The sequence below is a fragment of the Octodon degus genome, unplaced genomic scaffold, assembly GCF_000260255.1.
Source record: "Octodon degus isolate 3935 unplaced genomic scaffold, OctDeg1.0 scaffold00146, whole genome shotgun sequence".
NCBI lineage: Eukaryota > Metazoa > Chordata > Mammalia > Rodentia > Octodontidae > Octodon > Octodon degus.
This window is the reverse complement of record NW_004524722.1, coordinates 3,358,835-3,377,315: the sequence shown is the minus strand read 5'-3', so window position 1 is coordinate 3,377,315 and position 18,481 is coordinate 3,358,835. Positions and strand designations below refer to the sequence as shown.

Sequence of the window (18,481 nt, the reverse complement as noted above, 5' to 3'; positions counted from 1 at the left end):
TTTTAATTTTATTTATTTATGTATGTGTGTGCTTGGCCAGCTCAACCCACTAGGGGGCGGGGCTGGCTGGCATGTGGTGCTGGGGGATTGAACTGTGGTCCCTGTACTCTGCCAAGCTTGCTCTAAGTAGGTGCTTTAGACCACTGAGCCATCTCACCAGCCCCCTGTATTTATCTTTATAATTATTTATAATACATAGATATTTGACCATCTATGTATATCATGTGATCTCTTCCTCTTTACTGCCTCTGTATTTGATAAATCCCAAAGATTTAGCATAGCATTTTTAAATTAAAATTTACTTCTAAAGTAATTTGATCATTCTGTGTTTAAAAAACACATCAGTTGAATGATGATTATTAATTAGAAAATTGGTACATCAGTGTCTCAGACCTTCAGTTGGGTTCTTGGATAGTAAATATATGATGTAGTATTTCCTTCGCCTGGGCAAGCTTACTGTGAACAAAGTGAATTTGAGTTCCCTGAGATCCTTACTTGTATTTGACTGAAGTTTTATAAAATGTGTAGAGAAAGGAACAGGAATAGGCAGAGGGAGAAATTGAATTGTAGTGTTGTGTTAATGAAGACCTCAGCTGATCCTGAGAAGACTCTGAAGCTGGAATCACCAGTTATCCTGACTCTTAGCCAAGAATTCTGCCCTTTAGCTGTAGATATGAACTGTCCTAAGGAGAAGCTGTCACTTTGAGGCTGTCTTCATTGGAGGCAGTTCTAAAGAGGATAGACAGCTGAGAGCTATCTTCTGGTAGCACTTTTTAGCAGCTGCCAGAACAAATCGTTCAGTTTAAAGGAGGGTCTTTGTAGTTGGTGTTTCACAGTGTCTGTTATGAGGAATGAGGATCAAGATAGATTTCTGCAAATAAATCCTAACACATAGAAGCTCAGAAGAATGACTAAATGCTAGAGGAAAATAGGACTTGAAGAGATGATATTTAAGCTGTGGGAGTTTTTTTGTTTTGGGTTTTTTTGTATTTTAGTACAAGATCTCACTATGTGCAGATCGGACTCATAATGATCCTCCTGTTTTTCAACCTCCTGAAGTGCTGGGATTACAGGCTCGCGCCACCATGCCCAGTCTCAGTTGCAGCCTCAGCACAGGGCGGGCCCCTCACAGCATGCTGTGGATCTAACCCTGGCTTCTGCACTCTTCCTGAGCAGGTGCTTTAGTCCATTGAGCTATCAAGCTGGCCCTAAGCTATATATTTTTTTTTTGGGGGGGGTTGTGGCAGTACTGGGAATGAACTCAGGACTCTGCACTTGCCAGGCAGGCGCTTCATTCTACTGAGCTATCTCCCCAGGCACTAAACTATGTTTTAAAGAGTGAATTAGGAGATGATTTGTTAGGGGAACCTGTAGAGGAGAGCAAGCTCCATTGAGTCAATGACATTTACACAATCGAGTAAGGAAAAATGATTTAAGGAACAAAATGTGAAATGTATTAGTTTTCTTTAATTTCTAGAAATTATGCTAAAAATCGTGAGGCTGTCTCTAAAATCTTTTCTTTCAAGACAGGATCTCACTATGCAGTTTAGGCTGGACTTGAACTTATTATTATTTTTTATTTTAGGGAAGGGTCTACAAGGTGTTCAGGGTCTCACTACTAGATCAGACTCATAGTGATCCACCAGTTTACAGCTTCCCAAAAGCTGGGATTACAGGCGTGTGTCACCATGCCCAGTCTCAATCACCATCTCAGTGCACCCCCAGGGGCAGGGCTGGCATGGCAGGCCCGGGGATCGAATCCCCGGCCCCTGAGCCTACTTGCAGGGGTTTTAATTCACTGAGCTATTTTACGAGCCCTTGAACGTAATTTTTTAGCCTAGGCTGGTCTCAAATTTTCAGCATTCCTCCTGCCTCAGCCTCCCAGAGTGGTGGGATTACAGATGTGTGCCACCATGCCCAGCTCCAAAATCTTGATGTTTCAGAGACGTAATTTCTGAGAAAATATTTCTCCCAGTATGATGAATGACACTAAGCCCAGTTAATCCTTTCTGCAACTGAAAAGATAAGACTAGGGTTTTTTTTGTGAATTTAAGTTGAATTTGCTCCATTCCTCTTCTCTTATTCTTTCTTGGGTCTGGAACATGTGCCTATGTTTACTATACTGTATATATTCTTGTCACCATTTAGTAATGGCAATTGCACTGGGCCTAGCAGTGCACACTTGTAATCCCAGTATTTTAGAGGCTGAGGCAGCAGATTAGCTGTGAGTTCAAGGCCAGTGGGACTAAATGGTGAGTTCTAGGTGAGCTTGAACTTTATATCCAGACCCTGTTTCAAACTCCCCCCCCCCCAAAAAAAAAAAAAGTTGAGAGACTTGATCTGTCACTGTGGTATTTGATACTTTGGAAAGGCAGGAAACTTAAGACAGATTTCATTACTGAAAGGTAAATGATTATTTGAAATGTAACCTCTGGTTTTTGAGGTTTTGAGCAAGTGCAAATGTATATTCCACTCCAGGTGTTTTGGTTCACTAACTCAATCTTGCCAGCGGTTTTTGGGTTTTTTTGTCTTTTTGAGGCAGGGTTATGCTATGTAGTTTAGGCTGGCCTTGAACTTGGCTGTCTTCCTGTCTCAGCCTCCCAGGTGCTGGGATTTCAGGTGTGTGCTTGCTAGCCAATTCTGACGTGACCTGCAAAAGTCCTAGCTTGAATGAGCCTTTGTTTAATCAGAGGATTTATTCAGTTCCTGGATAATGAAATAAAGAACTGTTTAGGTTTTCCTCGCTCCTGGAATTTTATAATAGAGAATATGAATTTCTTTTAAAGTGTCAGGTATTTAAGGGACAGCCTGTTCCTGTGTGCAAAAAATGTTTGGATGTTTTATTTATTTATTTTTTCTGTTTGAAAACAGTTTATTGCTTTTCTTTCCAAAGTAGTGTGAACTTACAAAAATGAGTGAAGTTTACAGATTGCTTAGTTCATACTTAGAATGCAAGAGGTAAGTACCTGCTCTGTGTGGCCACTGACGGTGGCTGGGCACTGATGTGTAATACCAGCTACCCCAGACTTGCATTACTGCCTTTGGGGGCTGTGCTCCTTGTACACGATCTTGTGACATACTTAAGTCATCAGTTAAGTCACTGGAATGTAGAGGGATTTTTTTGTTGTTGTTGGGGGGAGGACTTTTTTTTGCCTTCCTGCTATAAAAATGAAATTTTCAGTTCATTTCTGAAAAATAAATTGGTCAATAAATTCATTTTGTTCTGCTTCTGCTTTACACAAAGCTATGTATTCACCTTTCTAGCTGCATTTTCTTTTCTACTATTAGTGCTTGAAGTTGCTGTTGCTGGGCTTCCCGCTGCTTTGCTATACATTTGAGCAAATTCTGAGCACCAATGGCCTTCATCTTCTCATTTTCTGCTTCTTTTGCAAGTTGGTCAACAAGCTCAATTAGGCCACCAACTATTTTCTGAAACTGGCCAATTTTGTCCACCAAGTCCTTGCACTCTTCCTTGAGCTCTATGGTCTGTTGCGTAACCTCTGGGTCTAACACTCGCAGCTTATTCAGCTCATCAAAGTGCAAGCTGGCTTCTCCCAGGATGTCTTTGGCCATAGCTGTGTCCCTTCGAGGTTCCCTAGAGAAGTTCTGCTTGGAAGGGGTGACAGTGGCAGTCAGGAGGAGGTGTGTCATCAGAGCAGGAGTCAGGAAAGAGTAAAGTCCAGTTGCTTGGTACAGACATCCTCCATTCAACACACATTTCTTGAATGCCAGCTACATGCCAGCACTGCTAGATGCTGGGGGTACAGAGATGAATGCCACGTGATACCCGCCCTATAGAAGCACGTAGTTTAGCTGCTGACGCGGTAAGGGCAGCACACTTTGGCCCAGGCAGCTGCTGTGGACACAGAGCTTGTTTGAATGTTTTAACACTTGAAAATGTTAATGGGACTCTAAGGAGTTGTCAAGAACACCTCAAAATGTAATTTTTAATTCTATTATATGAATGAGGCATGATTTTACTGGAAGAAAAGACAATTCCAGTATGTGTATTGTGTTTGTAATAGAATCATCATACTTGTCACAAAATCCAAATAAGCATGATCGGTTGTTTTCAGGTTTTATAAAACAAAATTGTTTACTCAAGATTTTCTAAGCCTGGTGGTATGTGCCAGTAATCCTAGAATTTGGGAGGCTGAGGCAGGATTGTTGAGTTTGAAGCCAGCTTGGGCTCCATACTGAGTTCAAGGGAAGCCTATACTGCATAGTGAGACGTTGTCTAAAATACCCACCCTTCCCCAAAACAGATTTTCTTGTTTGCTAGCAAGTAGGTGGCAGCAACCCTCTTAACTTTAAGAAAATTTATAGAGGTGAAAGCCTTTTACTTTTTTTTTTGGCAGAACTGGGGATTGAACTCAGGCCCTTGTGCTTGCCAGGGAAGCGCTTATTCCACTGAGCCATCTCCCTGGCCCCATCCTTTTACTTTTGAATAAACTATACTGTTAACTTTTTTATTCAAATCCAAATGGGGAAAATGCAGTCTTTTACATAGTTGAATAGTTTGGCCTACTTTATTAAGTGACTAGGGTGTAGTTTCAATGCTGTGTGGAAGTAATTATGTATTGAGGCATTTTCATCAAAGGTTTTCTGTAGTATTGGTAGGAGATAGAGGTCCATAGAGAATGGTCTTAAGTAATCTCAAAGAAAACATCACACACAGTATGAGAACCTCTAGGATTTGAAGATGAAAGGAGCATCCATAATTTGGCAAATATTTGTTACTACAATATTTAACATCCCCAGATTGGGGGAAAACCATTTCTGTAACAAAACTATAGGAAATAAAGCCCAACAAAGACTTTAGCATTTCATATAGTTGGGATAGTGGAATGTAGTTGTAATTTTTGATGGGTGTAACATATAACCTCCTAGGTGGATTATGTAAAATCTGGCCTCCTGGGTTTGAAATCTTTTGCCCGTTTTTCTTTTCTTTTTTTGGTGAGGCATGGTCTCACTGTGTAGTTTGGGCTGGCCTTGCACTCGCTTTTTTTCTTTTCTTTTTCAGTGACCAGCTCAGCCTGCCCTGGGAGTGGGACTAGTGCAGCAGGAGTGGCATGTGGTCCCAGGGATTGAACTGTGGTCCCTGTGGTTTTTGCCTAAGCTTGCCTAAGTTGGCGTTTTAGACAGCTGAGCTATCTCGCCAGCCACTGTGCTCACTTTTGTAACCCCCAGGCTGGTCTCCAACAAACTCACAGTGATAACTCCTGTCTTAATCTCCTGGAGTGCTACAGGTGTACACTACCACACCCAGTTCCATGAAATCTTTTAGAAGGATTTGGTTAGAATTTTTTTAAAAAGCTGAGGGCTGTTGACATAGCTCGGGGTTTAAATGTCTGCGTGGCAGGCAAAAGGTCCCAAGTTTGATCCCTGGTATTACATGCTGTGCAGGCCCTTGATGGGCACACTGTGCTGATCCCAAAATTGAATGTGGTGGCACATGCCTGTAATCTCAGCACTGGGAAGGCTGCGACAGGAGGGTCACTGTGAATCTGAACTGCATAGCGAGAACTTGCATCCCCCCCAAAAAAAGTTGAAGACCCATGGTATGCTCCGTGACAGAGCACTTGGCTAGTATGTACCAGGCTCTGAGTTTGATGCCCAGCAATCGGAACAAAAGCTGAAAAACATTGTTTCTTTTTTCCCCAATCAGATTTTATTGGTACACTTTATAGATCACATTCATCATAGAGAATTTATACTTGTGTGTGGTGTAATTTTTTTCCTCATTCTCCTACCCTCCCTTCAACTCATCTCCCTATTTATAAAAGTTTTGTTTCCATATTGAAAAACATTGTTTTAGGGGCCGGGGAGATGGCTCAGTGGAGTAAGTGCTTCCCTGGCAAGCGCAAGGGCCTGAGTTCAATCCCTGGTTCTGCAAAAAAAAGAAGAAAAGAAAAACATTGTTTTAAAGGTGTGGTTATTGTTGGATATGAAGTTCAACCTAACATTATAGCCCTGGTAATTTAGGAACTGTGTAGATTAAAGAGGATTTTGTAATATTTATTTTATCATATGAAGTTCAGAGTATTAAATATACATGCTATAATTTGTATAAATCTAGGTAAGTTTATAGAAAGAGATGTTTTATAAAAGTAATTTATACTGTGTGATGTTTAAAAAGTAACAATTTTTCTTCCTTCCAGTTTTCTGAAGCTAAAACGCATTTTGAAGATGTTTAATAAATCATTTGGAACCCCTTTTGGGGGTGGCACAAGTGGCTTTGGCACAACTTCAACATTTGGACAGAGTAAGTTTTTTAAAAAGAACAAAAGACTAGGTGTGGTGGTGCACGCCTGTAATCCCAGCAGTCCAGTAGAGCTGAGACAGAAGAATTGCTGAGAGTTGAGGTCAGTCTGGGCTACAAAGTGAGTTTAAGGCCAGCCTGAACTGCACAGTGAAACTCTGTCTCAAAAAGAGGGGCTGGGGGGATGGCTCAGTAGACTAAGAGCTTGCCTGGCAAGTGCAAGGTCCTGAGTTCAATCCCTGGTACGGGGTGGGGGGAAGACAGTGAGTGAATGAAAGAATGAATGAATAGGGAAACCTTTTCGGGCTGGTGATATAGCTCAGCAGAATAGCATCTGGGTGCCAAGCACAAGGTCCTGAGTTCAGTTCCTGGTAATGAAAAGGAAACCATTGTAATTATCTCTGTCTTATTAATAATAAGCCTATTATGGATGGAGATTACTTTAGTCTTTATAACAGAATTTCTGAAAAAATAATCAAGATAAGAGCTTGCTATGATTTTCTGAAAAAATACAAATACTCCTTAATACTTTTTTGTACCTCTGTATGGTTATCAATAAAAATATTTAAAATATTTGTATTGTTTAATTCTGTTAACAGAAATTTATAATTTACTAGCAATTTTCAGATTAGAAAGTAATTTAATATTGAGATATAAAAGGATATTATATGAAAGGAAATTATTAAATAACTGCTATAGGATTTGCTCTAAATACATGACATTCAGGAGGGCTGTGGTTACCTCAGTTGTTTAAAGTGCCTGCTTGGGCAAACTCAGGTGTGGGGGACTGAGGTTCGATCCTCAGCTCCACAATCCACACCAGACCTGCCCTTAAGGCAGCCTGAGCTAGCCCCCCCCCAAAAAAAAAAAAAAAAAAAATCCTTCTAATACATAACATTTAAAATCATGATCAGCTCTCTGGAGACCTATTACCCTTCTCACCCCGTGTTATATAAGGGACTAAATGCATATATACAAATCCTTTTCAATGTTTTGTGAAACCAGCCCAGGCTGGTTTCCTGCCTCAGCCTCCCAGTGCTGGGATCACAGGTGTGTGCCACCATATCTGATTTAGCAACCTTTTTTTGTACTGAGGATTAAATCCAAGTGCTTGGGGGCTCACTAAGTCACTGAGTTGCCAGGTTGGGTTTGAGTTTGGGACCTTGTAGCCTCAAGTAAATGAATATGTAATCTGTTAATATCTTTGCCAAGCACCACACCTATACTTAATGCCAGAACTTGGGAGGCTGAGGCAGGAGGATTGCTGAGTTTGAGGCCAACCTAGATGACATAGTGAATTTTAAAGATGGCTTAAACTATATATGTAAAACTCTGTTGTCAAAACCAAAGAAAAAGGGGGTCGGAGAGATGGCTCAGTAGAATAAGCGCTTGCCTGGCAAGCTCAAGGGCCTGAATTCAATCTCCAGTTCCGCAAAAAAAAAAAAAAGAAAGAAAGAAAGAAAATAGAACAAAGCAGTCTGTAGGTTTTATTCATAAAGTCACTTTTTTTTTTTTTATTTAAATGAGAGCTTGCTGTTTTCCAGCAAGTCCTTGAACTGAGGTCAAGCAGTTCTCCTGCCTCTCCATGAGAAAGTAGCTGGCACTTTATGCATACAACCCCATACTCACTTTGGAAAAAGTCCGTTATCTACCTCTACACTGGGAGTCAAACCCAGGACGTCATGCATGCTAGACAGGCACTCCATCAGTGAGTTAGGGCTATGTCCCCACCTTAAAAATTCACACCTTTTCACTGCTAGTTTCTGTATTTCCCTATGGCAGTGCATGCAGTATCTATGGCTTAGATTTTACCTTATGATACTCTGATGAAATTTTGAAAAATTTTTCAAATTAGATTAGTGGTCCTATTCAAATGAAAAATGTTAAGAAATATTAAAACTTATTCAGTAACTTTTCTATATTCTAACTTACCCTTGAATTTGCTTTTCAGATACTGGCTTTGGCACCACTACTGGAGGTGCATTTGGAACATCTGCATTTGGTTCTAGCACTAATACTGGAGGCCTCTTTGGAAATTCACAGACCAAACCAGGTAAAGGCTTTATTTGAAATACAGCTGGTTTACCTGTGTACTTACTGGCTCTGATCTGCTTAACTTGTTTTCTCCCCCTCCATCTCTCCAGGAGGATTATTTGGTACTAATTCATTTAGCCAGCCAGCTACCTCCACAAGTACTGGCTTTGGGTTTGGTACATCAACAGGAACATCAAATAGCTTGTTTGGAACTGCAAGCACTGGGACTGGTCTTTTCTCATCCCAAAACAATGCCTTTGCACAAAATAAACCAAGTGGCTTCGGAAGTAAGTAGGACATTATTTAACTTGGTTTGCTTATTGAATGTGTTCTTTTCCATTTCCCTGTGATCACCCCATCTGCTTTTCCCAGCAAACTGCACAAATAACAAGAAGATGAGAATTTAGGAGTATATTGCAGGCTGGGTATGGTGGCACATACCTGTAATCCCAACACTTGGGAGACTGAGGCAAGAAGATGTTTGCAAGTTCAAGACTAACTTGGGCTGCAAAATGAGCTCAAAGACAGCCCAAACTGCATAGCAAGACCCTTTCTCAAAAAACAAAACAAGGCTTGCCTGGCAAACACAAGGTCCTGAGTTCAATCCCTGGTACTGCAAACAAAACAAAACTAAGTATATTACAGTGTTTAATAGACAGGAAAGGAGGGTGGTATATAATCTCTCTATGGAGATTAGATTGAGAAGCATCGATATTTAAGAAATATGCGTGGAAGAGATCTAGAAAGCGTGGAAGAGATCTAGAAAGCGGCCAGAGATAGGGTGAAAAGCCATGGCAGAATGTCATTGTACTAAGATGTAAAATATCAGGAATATGTTGTAGTCAGTAGTATGTGAAGAAGAGGCATCTTTTTAAGTTGTCTCACATTTGTTATGAAGAGACTAGACCAGGAATGACAAATCCTGGACATATCATGATTGCTTCTCTATTCTTTGTCTGTGACAGATATTGTATTTGTTGACCTCTATTTAAGTTTAGATGTGGCCTGGGGTTTCTTCTCCACAGAGTACTTTTGAGATAATTACTGTTAGTTGGCCAGCTGTGCCTTAATGAAGTGTTGCCATTTCTAGCATAAGTGAATGATGGCATGAGTAGTTAACCAGCTGTACATATTTTTCAAAAGGCTAATTGTTTGTTAGACATTGAAATATTTAACCATAACAATATAAAATGCAATCTAAGGAACTAACTCAAAAGGGATATCCCTATGTAAACTGTATTTTATCTTTTATTGTTGTTGTTGTTATTCTCTGTATTAAGACTCAGCATTTTGGAAAAGTAACCTTATCAGTGGATCTGCTATTTCTGTATTAGTTAAGTGACCAACAGTGCTTACTAAGTTTTCTAAACTTTGATTGGGGAGTCAAATATTATATTGACCTCTGTTTGATTATCATAATAACATTTTTATGTTCTATATTCTTTGGTTGTATGTGGGTGTATGTAATAATGCATATAAATGAAATACACTATGAGAAGTTTGTTGTGGCAAGGTGTTTTCAGAGACAATTTCAATCAGTAGCTAGTGTTACCAAATAAGGAGAAATGAGAGAACATTTTGATGAAGCAAAGTAGTATTTATTTAGACTTGTCTCTAAGAAGGCCCAAGAAGGCATCATGGACATTTAGCTGACTAAAGGTGATTTTTTTTTTTTAACTTGATACTTGAAAGATAGGGGCTTGGAGGTGTATGTCTGCATGAAATATCTACCTGAATGTGTTGCTTAAGAGAGTTGAAAGAGGATTTGATGATGTGAAAGTATGTTGCTGGTGTCATGGCTCAGTTCTAAGCGGGTCTTGTAGATTCATCCGTATTTTACTTTTTAATTTTCATGTTTCCTTCTTTTTTTTTTTTAATTTATTTATTTATGTGTGTGTGTGTGTGTGTGTGTGTGTGGCCAGCTCAGCCCACCAGGGGGCGGGGCTGGCTGGCATGTGGTGCTGGGGGATTGAACCGTGGTCCGTGTGCTTCGCTAAGCTTGTTCTAAGTAGGTGCTTTAGACCACTGAGCCATCTCACCAGCCCCTCATGTTTCCTTCTAACTTACAGATTTTGGAACAAGTACTAGCAGTGGAGGACTTTTTGGAACAACAAATACCACTTCTAATCCTTTTGGTAGCTCATCTGGCTCCCTCTTTGGGCCAAGTAGTTTCACAGCAGCACCGACTGGGACTACTATTAAATTTAATGTATGTATGTCTTCTAGTCTTTGTGGAATATATTTCTTTCTCATTTATAAATTTGTAAGATAGCTTATAAAATTGTTCATCTTCCCAGTAGGGTACAGCTTAATTTGATTTCCGAAAGCTACAATCAAAATCTTTAAACAGTTGTAGAAAGGAAATTATAAAACAAATCTAGAGTATTGTATTTGAATTATACTCACCCCAATGAACTTTGTATTCATAAGGTTGATTACCATAATTTATATAGGATAGAATTTGAATTTATAGTGTTCCTTTTTTTTTTGGCCTTTGGTTAAACATTTTTTACATAGATTAAGAAATAGGACAAACCATAGGAAAGTCATTGCAAATACCTTTTTAAGGCTGGAATGTAAAATTACCCATCAATATTCTATATTTGCTAAAAAATAAAATTTTTATTTCTGAAATGGAACAGGTACAAACCATGTTACATTTTTAGGGGGAGGGTTAAGTGGAGGGTTTTGTTCATAAAATACCTGGAGTACCATTTGATATAAATGGTTAGGCAGGGACGAGGAGACAGCTCAGCGGCATAAGTGCCTGCCTGGCAAATGTAAGATTCTGAGTTCATTCCCTAGTACCGAAAAAAAAAAGACAAGAAAAGGAAAGAAAAAGTACAAATAAATGGTTAGGCAGAGAGTAGGCTGATAGCAAAAACAAAATCCTCAACTTTTAGGGGGCTTGCAGGATAGCTCAGTTGTATAAGCGCCTGCTGTCGTAAACCCAGACAGGTGCTGGGGACCACAGTTTGATTCCCAGCTCCACATGCCTACCAGAACTGCACTTAAGGCAGCCTGAGCCAGAAAAAAAAAAAAAAAAAATTCTCAGAGAGTAGGCTGAAGGTGGAGTAAGTATGATGGAAATTTCTAGCAGAAATGGAACTTGGGTGCCAGGTGTGGTGGTACATGCCTTGTAATCCCAACTCTGTCTAGACTGAGGGAGGAGGATTGCCAAGAGTTTTAAGACCAGTCTGGGTTACATAGTGAGTTCAAGGCCAGCCTGAACTATATAGTGAAACTTGTCTCAAAAAAAGGGAGACTTGGCAAAGCCTTGTTATTATTATTATTTTTTTAATGTAAGGTGGTTAATTTATACTAAATGTAGACTCCTGAATTTAAAGTTAATTATAAGTAACAGTAAAAAATACTATATGTTAGCCGGGTGTGATGGCACATGACTGTAATGCCATCCCTTGGGAGACTGAGGCAGGAGGATCGTTGCAAGTTCAAGACCAGCCTGGGCTACAAAGTGAGCATAAGACCAGCCTGAGCTGCATAGCAAGACTCTATCTCAAAAAGACAAAAATGAATAAATAAAAATTCTATATGTTAAAAATATAATAATTGAAAAAATTGACAATATAAGTAGAAATCCTTAATTCTTACTGTGGTTTTTTTCCTTGTAAGGCTGTAGCAGAAAAGCAGATTTCTATATCTGTTTCTTTTTTTGCACCTAGGACCTTCACACTGATCTGCTTCTCCATCCATTTTTTTTCTTCCAGTTTTGAGACAGTCTCCAGTCACTAAATTGCCAGATTGGGGTGGAACTTGTGATCCTCCTGTCTTAGCCTCCCAGAGTGCTGGGCTTATAGGCGTGAACTACCACATCCAGCTCTGAAATGTATTATGTGATACATTTAATCAAGTGCTCTTGAAGCCATCTTTTGTTTTTTATTTTATTTTTAAATAAAAGTTTTGCTATTTTGCCCAGGTTGATCTTGAACTCGTGGCTATAAAGTGATCCTTCAACCTAGCCTCACAACTAGGTGGGTCTACTGTGCCACTGCATCTGACCCCATCTGTTAAATAAGCCTAGGAGGCTGATTTTAGGGCTCAGCAGTTGAGGAATTGTGTCTGTTAACAGTAGGTATGTAAAGTCCGGATTTAGAAATGTTCATTTACTTGCCCTTGTAGCCACCAACTGGTACAGATACTATGGTCAAAGCTGGAGTTAGCACCAACATCAGCACGAAGCACCAGTGTATTACTGCCATGAAGGAATATGAAAGCAAGTCACTAGAGGTCAGTAAATGATCACTTTCTCTGATTCTACTGGAATTCAGCTTTAAACTTTTTTTGTTACTATTTTTAGAATTCAGTGGTTCACATTCAGTCTATGTAAAAAACTGACATTAAACAGTTTGTTTTTTGAAGGTTATGTGTCTTTTATAGCTATTCCCTTTTCAAGGCTGGAATAATCCTTGTATGTACAGGTGTAGTACTTCTAATGGTTTGTATGCATTGGATGTTATTACATTACACTGAAATTTATACAGAATCTTAAGGGTACAGTTTAATAAGCTTTCACTAAATGAAAGGATCCAAATTAAGAAACAGATTATCACCAGTATCCCAGGTGTCCCTCTTGTGCCCTGTCCCTTTTCAAAGGTGACCACTACATTGAGTGTGCAATTTTGCCCATTTTTGAACTTTTATCTAGAGGGAATCTTAGATTATACATGCTTATGGCCTTCAACATTGTGATATTCTCCATGGCTTTACATAAAGCTACAGTTTGTTCATTCTCATTGCTTTATAATAGATTGTTATGCATTTTTAAAGTACTTTCTCATTCTAGTGGTTGCTTCTTCCTACATCCCACACTACCTGTTTCCCTGGAGTATGCATAAATGTCTGATTTATCATACAAAGTTAGTTAACTTTATTTCTTTTTTTTTTTTAATTTGTTTTTACATTTATTTATTTATTATGTGTGTGTGTGTGTGTGTGTGGCCAGCTCAGCCCACCAGGGGGCGGGGCTGGCTGGCATGTGGTGCTGGGGGATTGAACCATGGTCCCTGTGGTTTGCTAAGCTTGTTCCAAGTAGGTGCTTTAGACCACTGAGCCATCTCACCAGCCCCAGTTAACTTTATTTCATCTCTCTTTCCTAAATTCACTTTCTCTGTATTTTGTATTTTTAGCAACTTTATATTTAGAGCTGGTATTGTTTTATTGTTTTATTTATTTATTTATTTATTTATTTATTTATTTAGAGAAAGGTCTACAAGGTGTTCAGAGTCTCACTTCTAGATTGGGCTCGTAATGATTCTCCTGTTTACAGCCTCCCAAGTGCTGGGATTGCAGGTGTGCCACCATGCCCAGTCTCAATCACGTCGTAGTGCGCTTCTGGGGCAGGGCTGGCATGGCAAGCCCAGGGATTGAACCACTGGCCCCTGTGCCTGCTTTCAGGCACTTTAATCTACTGAGCTATTTGGCTGGCCCTAGAGGTGGTATTGTTTATTAAAAAATTAAAATATGGCTAGCTCTTTGGCCTGTAGTTTTATGGTTTTTATGTCATTGATTTAAATGTTTATTGGAAATGGTTTTCTGTAATGGTTAGGGTTTGTGTGTAGATGTTCCCCAAAGCCTCATGCAGTCATGGGGTAGGCTTATCGAATTTGTGATTGGCTCATGGTCCAGTGCTAAAATTCTGGGTATGAGTGCTACACCCACCTTAAGGGTAGCCTGTGTACAGTAGGAGGGAGGGAAAGGGGCTTGCTCCTCTGCTACTGCCTTTTGCCCTGGTTGCTTTTGCTGTTTTCCTCCACCATGAACTGTTGCCCTCTGCCATGTGCCACCCTGCCTTAGAGCCAGCCAGTTATGGATTGAAAACTCTACAAACTGTGAGCTAAGTAAACCTTTCTTTAATTTGGGTATCAGGTCTTTTTTCTCAGCAAAGAGAGAAAAGTAACAAAACAGTAATGATAATAAGTTAATGTAAATTGTAATGTCATTCTGCATTTTTCTGTTTTTGTGGTTTGGGATAGTTTTTCTTTTTTGTCATTATTCCTATGTGAACGTAGAACTTGAATAATAAATTTAAGTATTTAATTTGCTAAATAGTTCTTTTGGTGGGGACCTACACATTAATGTTGGAAATGTGTTTGTGTTTTCTTTAGGAACTTCGTTTAGAGGACTACCAGGCTAACCGAAAAGGCCCACAGAACCAGGTGGGAGCAGGAACAGCAACTGGCTTATTTGGGTCTTCTCCAGCCACCTCCAGTGCTACGGGACTCTTCAGCTCCTCCACCACTAATTCAGGCTTTGCATATGGTCCGAACAAAACTGCCTTTGGAACTAGTAAGTACTTGATACCATATTAAGGAAAAATAGACAACTGAAAATAAAATTATCATTTTGTGGTTAGCACTATGAAGAAAAATAATTCAGGAATATAGAATGCTGAGTATGTAGACATGGGAGATACACAGGTTTTTTTTTTTTTTTTTTTTTTTTTTTTTTTTTTTTTTTTTTTTTTTTTTTTTTTTTGGTATTGTTTTGTATTTTAGGGAAGGGTCTACAGAGTTTTCGGGGTCTCACTACTAGATCGGACTCGTAGTGATCCACCTGTTCACAGCCTCCCAAAAGCTGGGATTATAGGTCTGTACCATCTTGCCAGTCTCAGTTGTCCTCTCAGTGCACAGCAGGCCTGGGGATAGAACCCTTGGCCCCTTCCCCTGCTTGCGGGGCCTTTAATCCACTGGTCCTTCTACATGACTTGATGGTGGCTTGGTCCAAGATGGTTTAAGAAAAGGACTGTGGTGAGGGTCACAGGAATAGAGTACAAGACTGGCATGCATGAAGCTGTAACTTTGATTGTTAGTACTAACAGGAAAGAAAAAATTGAGTCTCTAAACCCAGTTTGATTATAAAACTGTGATGTGTTTTTTTTTTTTTTCCAATGTTGCTAACATTTTATTTATTTTATTTTTTTACATAATTTTATTGAGAAACAAATAGCAATGAGACAGTCTCAAACCAAATTGGTAGGACAGTTTCAGTAATTAACACATTGCATACTTTCTTCCTAGTAGTTAATTGCTATACAAGATACGGACATGATACCCTGTTTACAAACACCATTAGAACAAATCCCTCTGTTCATTAAGAGAATGTAACTATATATCTATCCTAACCACTTTGAATACACAGATACAAAATGGACATTCATCTGTATCCCTTTTTTGTTAAATTCTGTTATTTGAATATTATAGGTGTGTAAACTCAGCACAATATTCTAAAAGAGTCCAGTAGCCCATAATAGTATTGGGTCTTCCGCTTGACTGGCAATATCAGAAATTGTTGACCTGAGTCCCCTACAGCTCAGCATAACAGCATGGCTTTACTTCTTATATTTTGTTTTTATACTTTTCTGCTGGATGGTTAAGACCAAGGTAAAGCAGGACCTATGCAACAAGAGTTGTACCTTTTGGGTCTGATAAGTTCAGTGAAATGCCCTCAGGATTTATCCTGAGATATCCTGTACCTCAGATTGTAGAACCTTTGTCAGTGTCAGCCATGTGGATGAGTCACGGCCATTGCTTGGATGAGTCATGGCCATGCTCTCTGTGAAAGCCTGAGAGAAAACTGTGATGTTTTAATGTGGGATATGACAGAAACCAGGATGATTTAATGACTAACAACTTTATAAAAATATTACTTCAGAGCTAGGGCTCTAACTCAGCAGCCCAGCACTTCACTGGGAAGTGCAGGATCATGAGTTTGATTTCCAGTACCAAAAAAGTTACTTCTGCAAATTTAGTATAGTGGCATATGCCTGTATGTCTTTTATTCTGGGCAGTGCAGTGCAAGGCAGAAGATTGGAAGTTCCAGCCCAGCCTGGGTAGCATAAATGAGTTAGCAAGACCCTGTCTCAGAATATGAAAAGAAGAGGGGAAGGGGGAAAAAAAAAAAAAAAAAAAAAAATATATATATATATATATATATATAATCTATCCATACGTGTGCTGGGTGAAGAGTGTGGATCAGTGCAAAGGCTCTGGGTTAAACCTCGAGTACCATCCCCACACACAAAGTGTTTGTAAAATAGTGCACATATAAATACTATTTCACTAAAAGAAAATGTATAGCCAGAGGTCTATTCTTTCTCTAAGCCCATTCTCTGGTGATGAGTTTGCTTCTGTAGAGACAAATAAAAGTTATAATTTTCTTTCTATAGACATAGCTATGCACAAATCCACCTTTTTTAAAAATGACATTTAACATTCTTTTCAGTGTGAATATTCTGTTATTTAGTTTGGCACATATTCATTACTGAATTTTGTATTTCAGATTCTGTGCTGGGTATTAATATAGAGAAGAAAACCTTTGTTCTCAAGAATAACCTATTTTAACAAGGTTAAAATACAACACAAGAAACTAACCAAAAAAGTGGGATGGAAATGAATGACCTTTTTGTATCTGTACACTCAAGATAGGATAGATATACACCTCCACTCTCTTAATTCAATGAATAGAGAGGTTTGTTATAATAGTGTTTGAGACAGGATATCATGTCTGCATCTTGTACAGTGAATAACCACTAAGACAATATACAATGTGTTAATTACTGTAGATGTGCCAGTAATCGGTTGTGAAACTTTCTCACTGATATTTATTTCTCAATAAAATTATTTTTAAAAAAATACAACACAGAGTTTCAGTACATTCTCTTAAAATATAGAAGCTTTGAGCTCACGAAAGATCATTTTGCCAAGCTAGGGTTCTTGTGGTAAAGATATTGTAGAAATCAGAATTTTAACATAACCTGGAGGTGGCTTGCCGGTTAGCTCAGTTGATTAAACCACATTCTTTTTTTTTTTTTTTTTTTGGCGGAACCAGGGATTGAACTCAGGCCCCTGAACTTGCCAGGCAAGTGCTACTGAGCTATTTCCCCAGCCCCTTAAATCACATTCTTGAGCGAAGTCAGTCAGGCATAGGGGACTGCAGTTCGATCCCCACCTCCACGTGCTGCAGGAGACCTGCCCTTAAGGCAGCCTGAGCCAGCCCTCCCAAAAAAAACCCCAAAACCTGGAGTTAGTTGAACGATAGCAGATGAATGTAAAAAATTTATATATGAATAAGTAATTAGATATTAATAGGTAATGCTGGATTAGTGGATAGTGTGAGGTTTCACATTTCTGTGTTTAGGAGTTTCTTCCTCTTCATTTATTTTTCCTTTTTTTCTTTTTCAGGTACAACTGGATTTGGAACAACTCCAGGTGGTCTCTTTGGGCAACCAAATCAGCAGACTCCCAGCCTCTTCAGTAAGCCATTTGGCCAGCCTACAACCACCCCAAACACTGGCTTTTCCTTTGGTAACACCAGCACTCTTGGACAGCCGAGCACTAACACCATGGTAAGGAAACGGGCTGTTAGTTAGTGCCCATCCTTTTTTTTAAGAGGAAAAAATACCCAGAATTTCAAAACAAGATGATAAGAGGGTAACACTAGATGGATACATTTCATATTGTTATCTTTAAATTAGTTACTCATACTACAAGCTATAGGCATTTATAAAAGAAAAAAGATATAAGCACTTAATTATCCAAACAATATTATGAGAAATCTTTCTTTTCTCTTTGCCCTATTCCAGTTTCCCTTTCTTTTTGAACAGTTTCTTCCCGTTTTACAATACCTATTGTACATTTTGGATCTTATTTACTCTTTCAGCTTCTCATACTAGGGAGATAGTATGATGTTTGCACATGTGCATCTGGTTTATTTCACTTAGGAGTATAGTATCAGGTTGCATCTATTTACCTATAAGTCTCCAGTTTATCTTTTTTGTGACTGACTAGTACTCCTATCATATAAAAAGGCCACATTTATTTTACCTGTTCTCCAGTTAATAGGCACTTAGGTTTCCAAGTTCTAGCTGTTACAAATTGTGCTGCTATAAACTTAGGTGCACGTATATAGCTGTGGTATGATGTTTTTAATTCTGGGGAGATACCCAGATGAGGAATAGCTGAGTCAAATGGAATCTGTAGTCTGCTGATTTCCACAGTGGTTATACCAGTCTACACTCCTACCAAACAGTGGAGAAGGGTTCCTTTTTGTCTCCAGCCTTCATAGTATTCATTCTTTCCAGATGAGATGGAATCTCCCTGTTGTTTTTAATTTGCATCTCTCAAATGACCAATGATGTTGAATATTTTTTCATATATTTATTTGCTG

The 18,481-nt window shown here is 39.0% G+C and overlaps 2 protein-coding genes across 6 annotated transcripts in view; one reads left to right on the top strand and one right to left on the bottom strand.

Annotated features, from left to right (window-relative positions):
- Nup98 (nucleoporin 98) overlaps positions 1–18,481 on the top strand; it is a 115,322-nt gene that overhangs the window by 16,634 nt on the left and 80,207 nt on the right. For all 5 annotated transcript variants that reach the window (XM_004641957.3, XM_023702080.1, XM_023702081.1 and 2 more), the window contains exons 2-8: positions 6,162–6,265; positions 8,214–8,315; positions 8,407–8,583; positions 10,366–10,505; positions 12,437–12,544; positions 14,422–14,602; positions 17,497–17,660. In XM_004641957.3, the coding sequence (XP_004642014.3) occupies positions 6,190–6,265; positions 8,214–8,315; positions 8,407–8,583; positions 10,366–10,505; positions 12,437–12,544; positions 14,422–14,602; positions 17,497–17,660 (948 nt within the window). In that variant the 5' untranslated portion in view covers positions 6,162–6,189. The remainder of the gene's footprint in view (positions 1–6,161; positions 6,266–8,213; positions 8,316–8,406; positions 8,584–10,365; positions 10,506–12,436; positions 12,545–14,421; positions 14,603–17,496; positions 17,661–18,481) is intronic.
- Positions 3,161–3,605, bottom strand: LOC101588684 (intraflagellar transport protein 20 homolog). The gene is made up of 2 exons (XM_023702088.1): positions 3,257–3,605; positions 3,161–3,188 (listed from the first exon to the last, which is right to left on the bottom strand). Exons 1-2 carry the CDS (start codon positions 3,571–3,573, stop codon positions 3,161–3,163), a joined length of 345 nt encoding a protein of 114 aa, XP_023557856.1. The 5' UTR covers positions 3,574–3,605.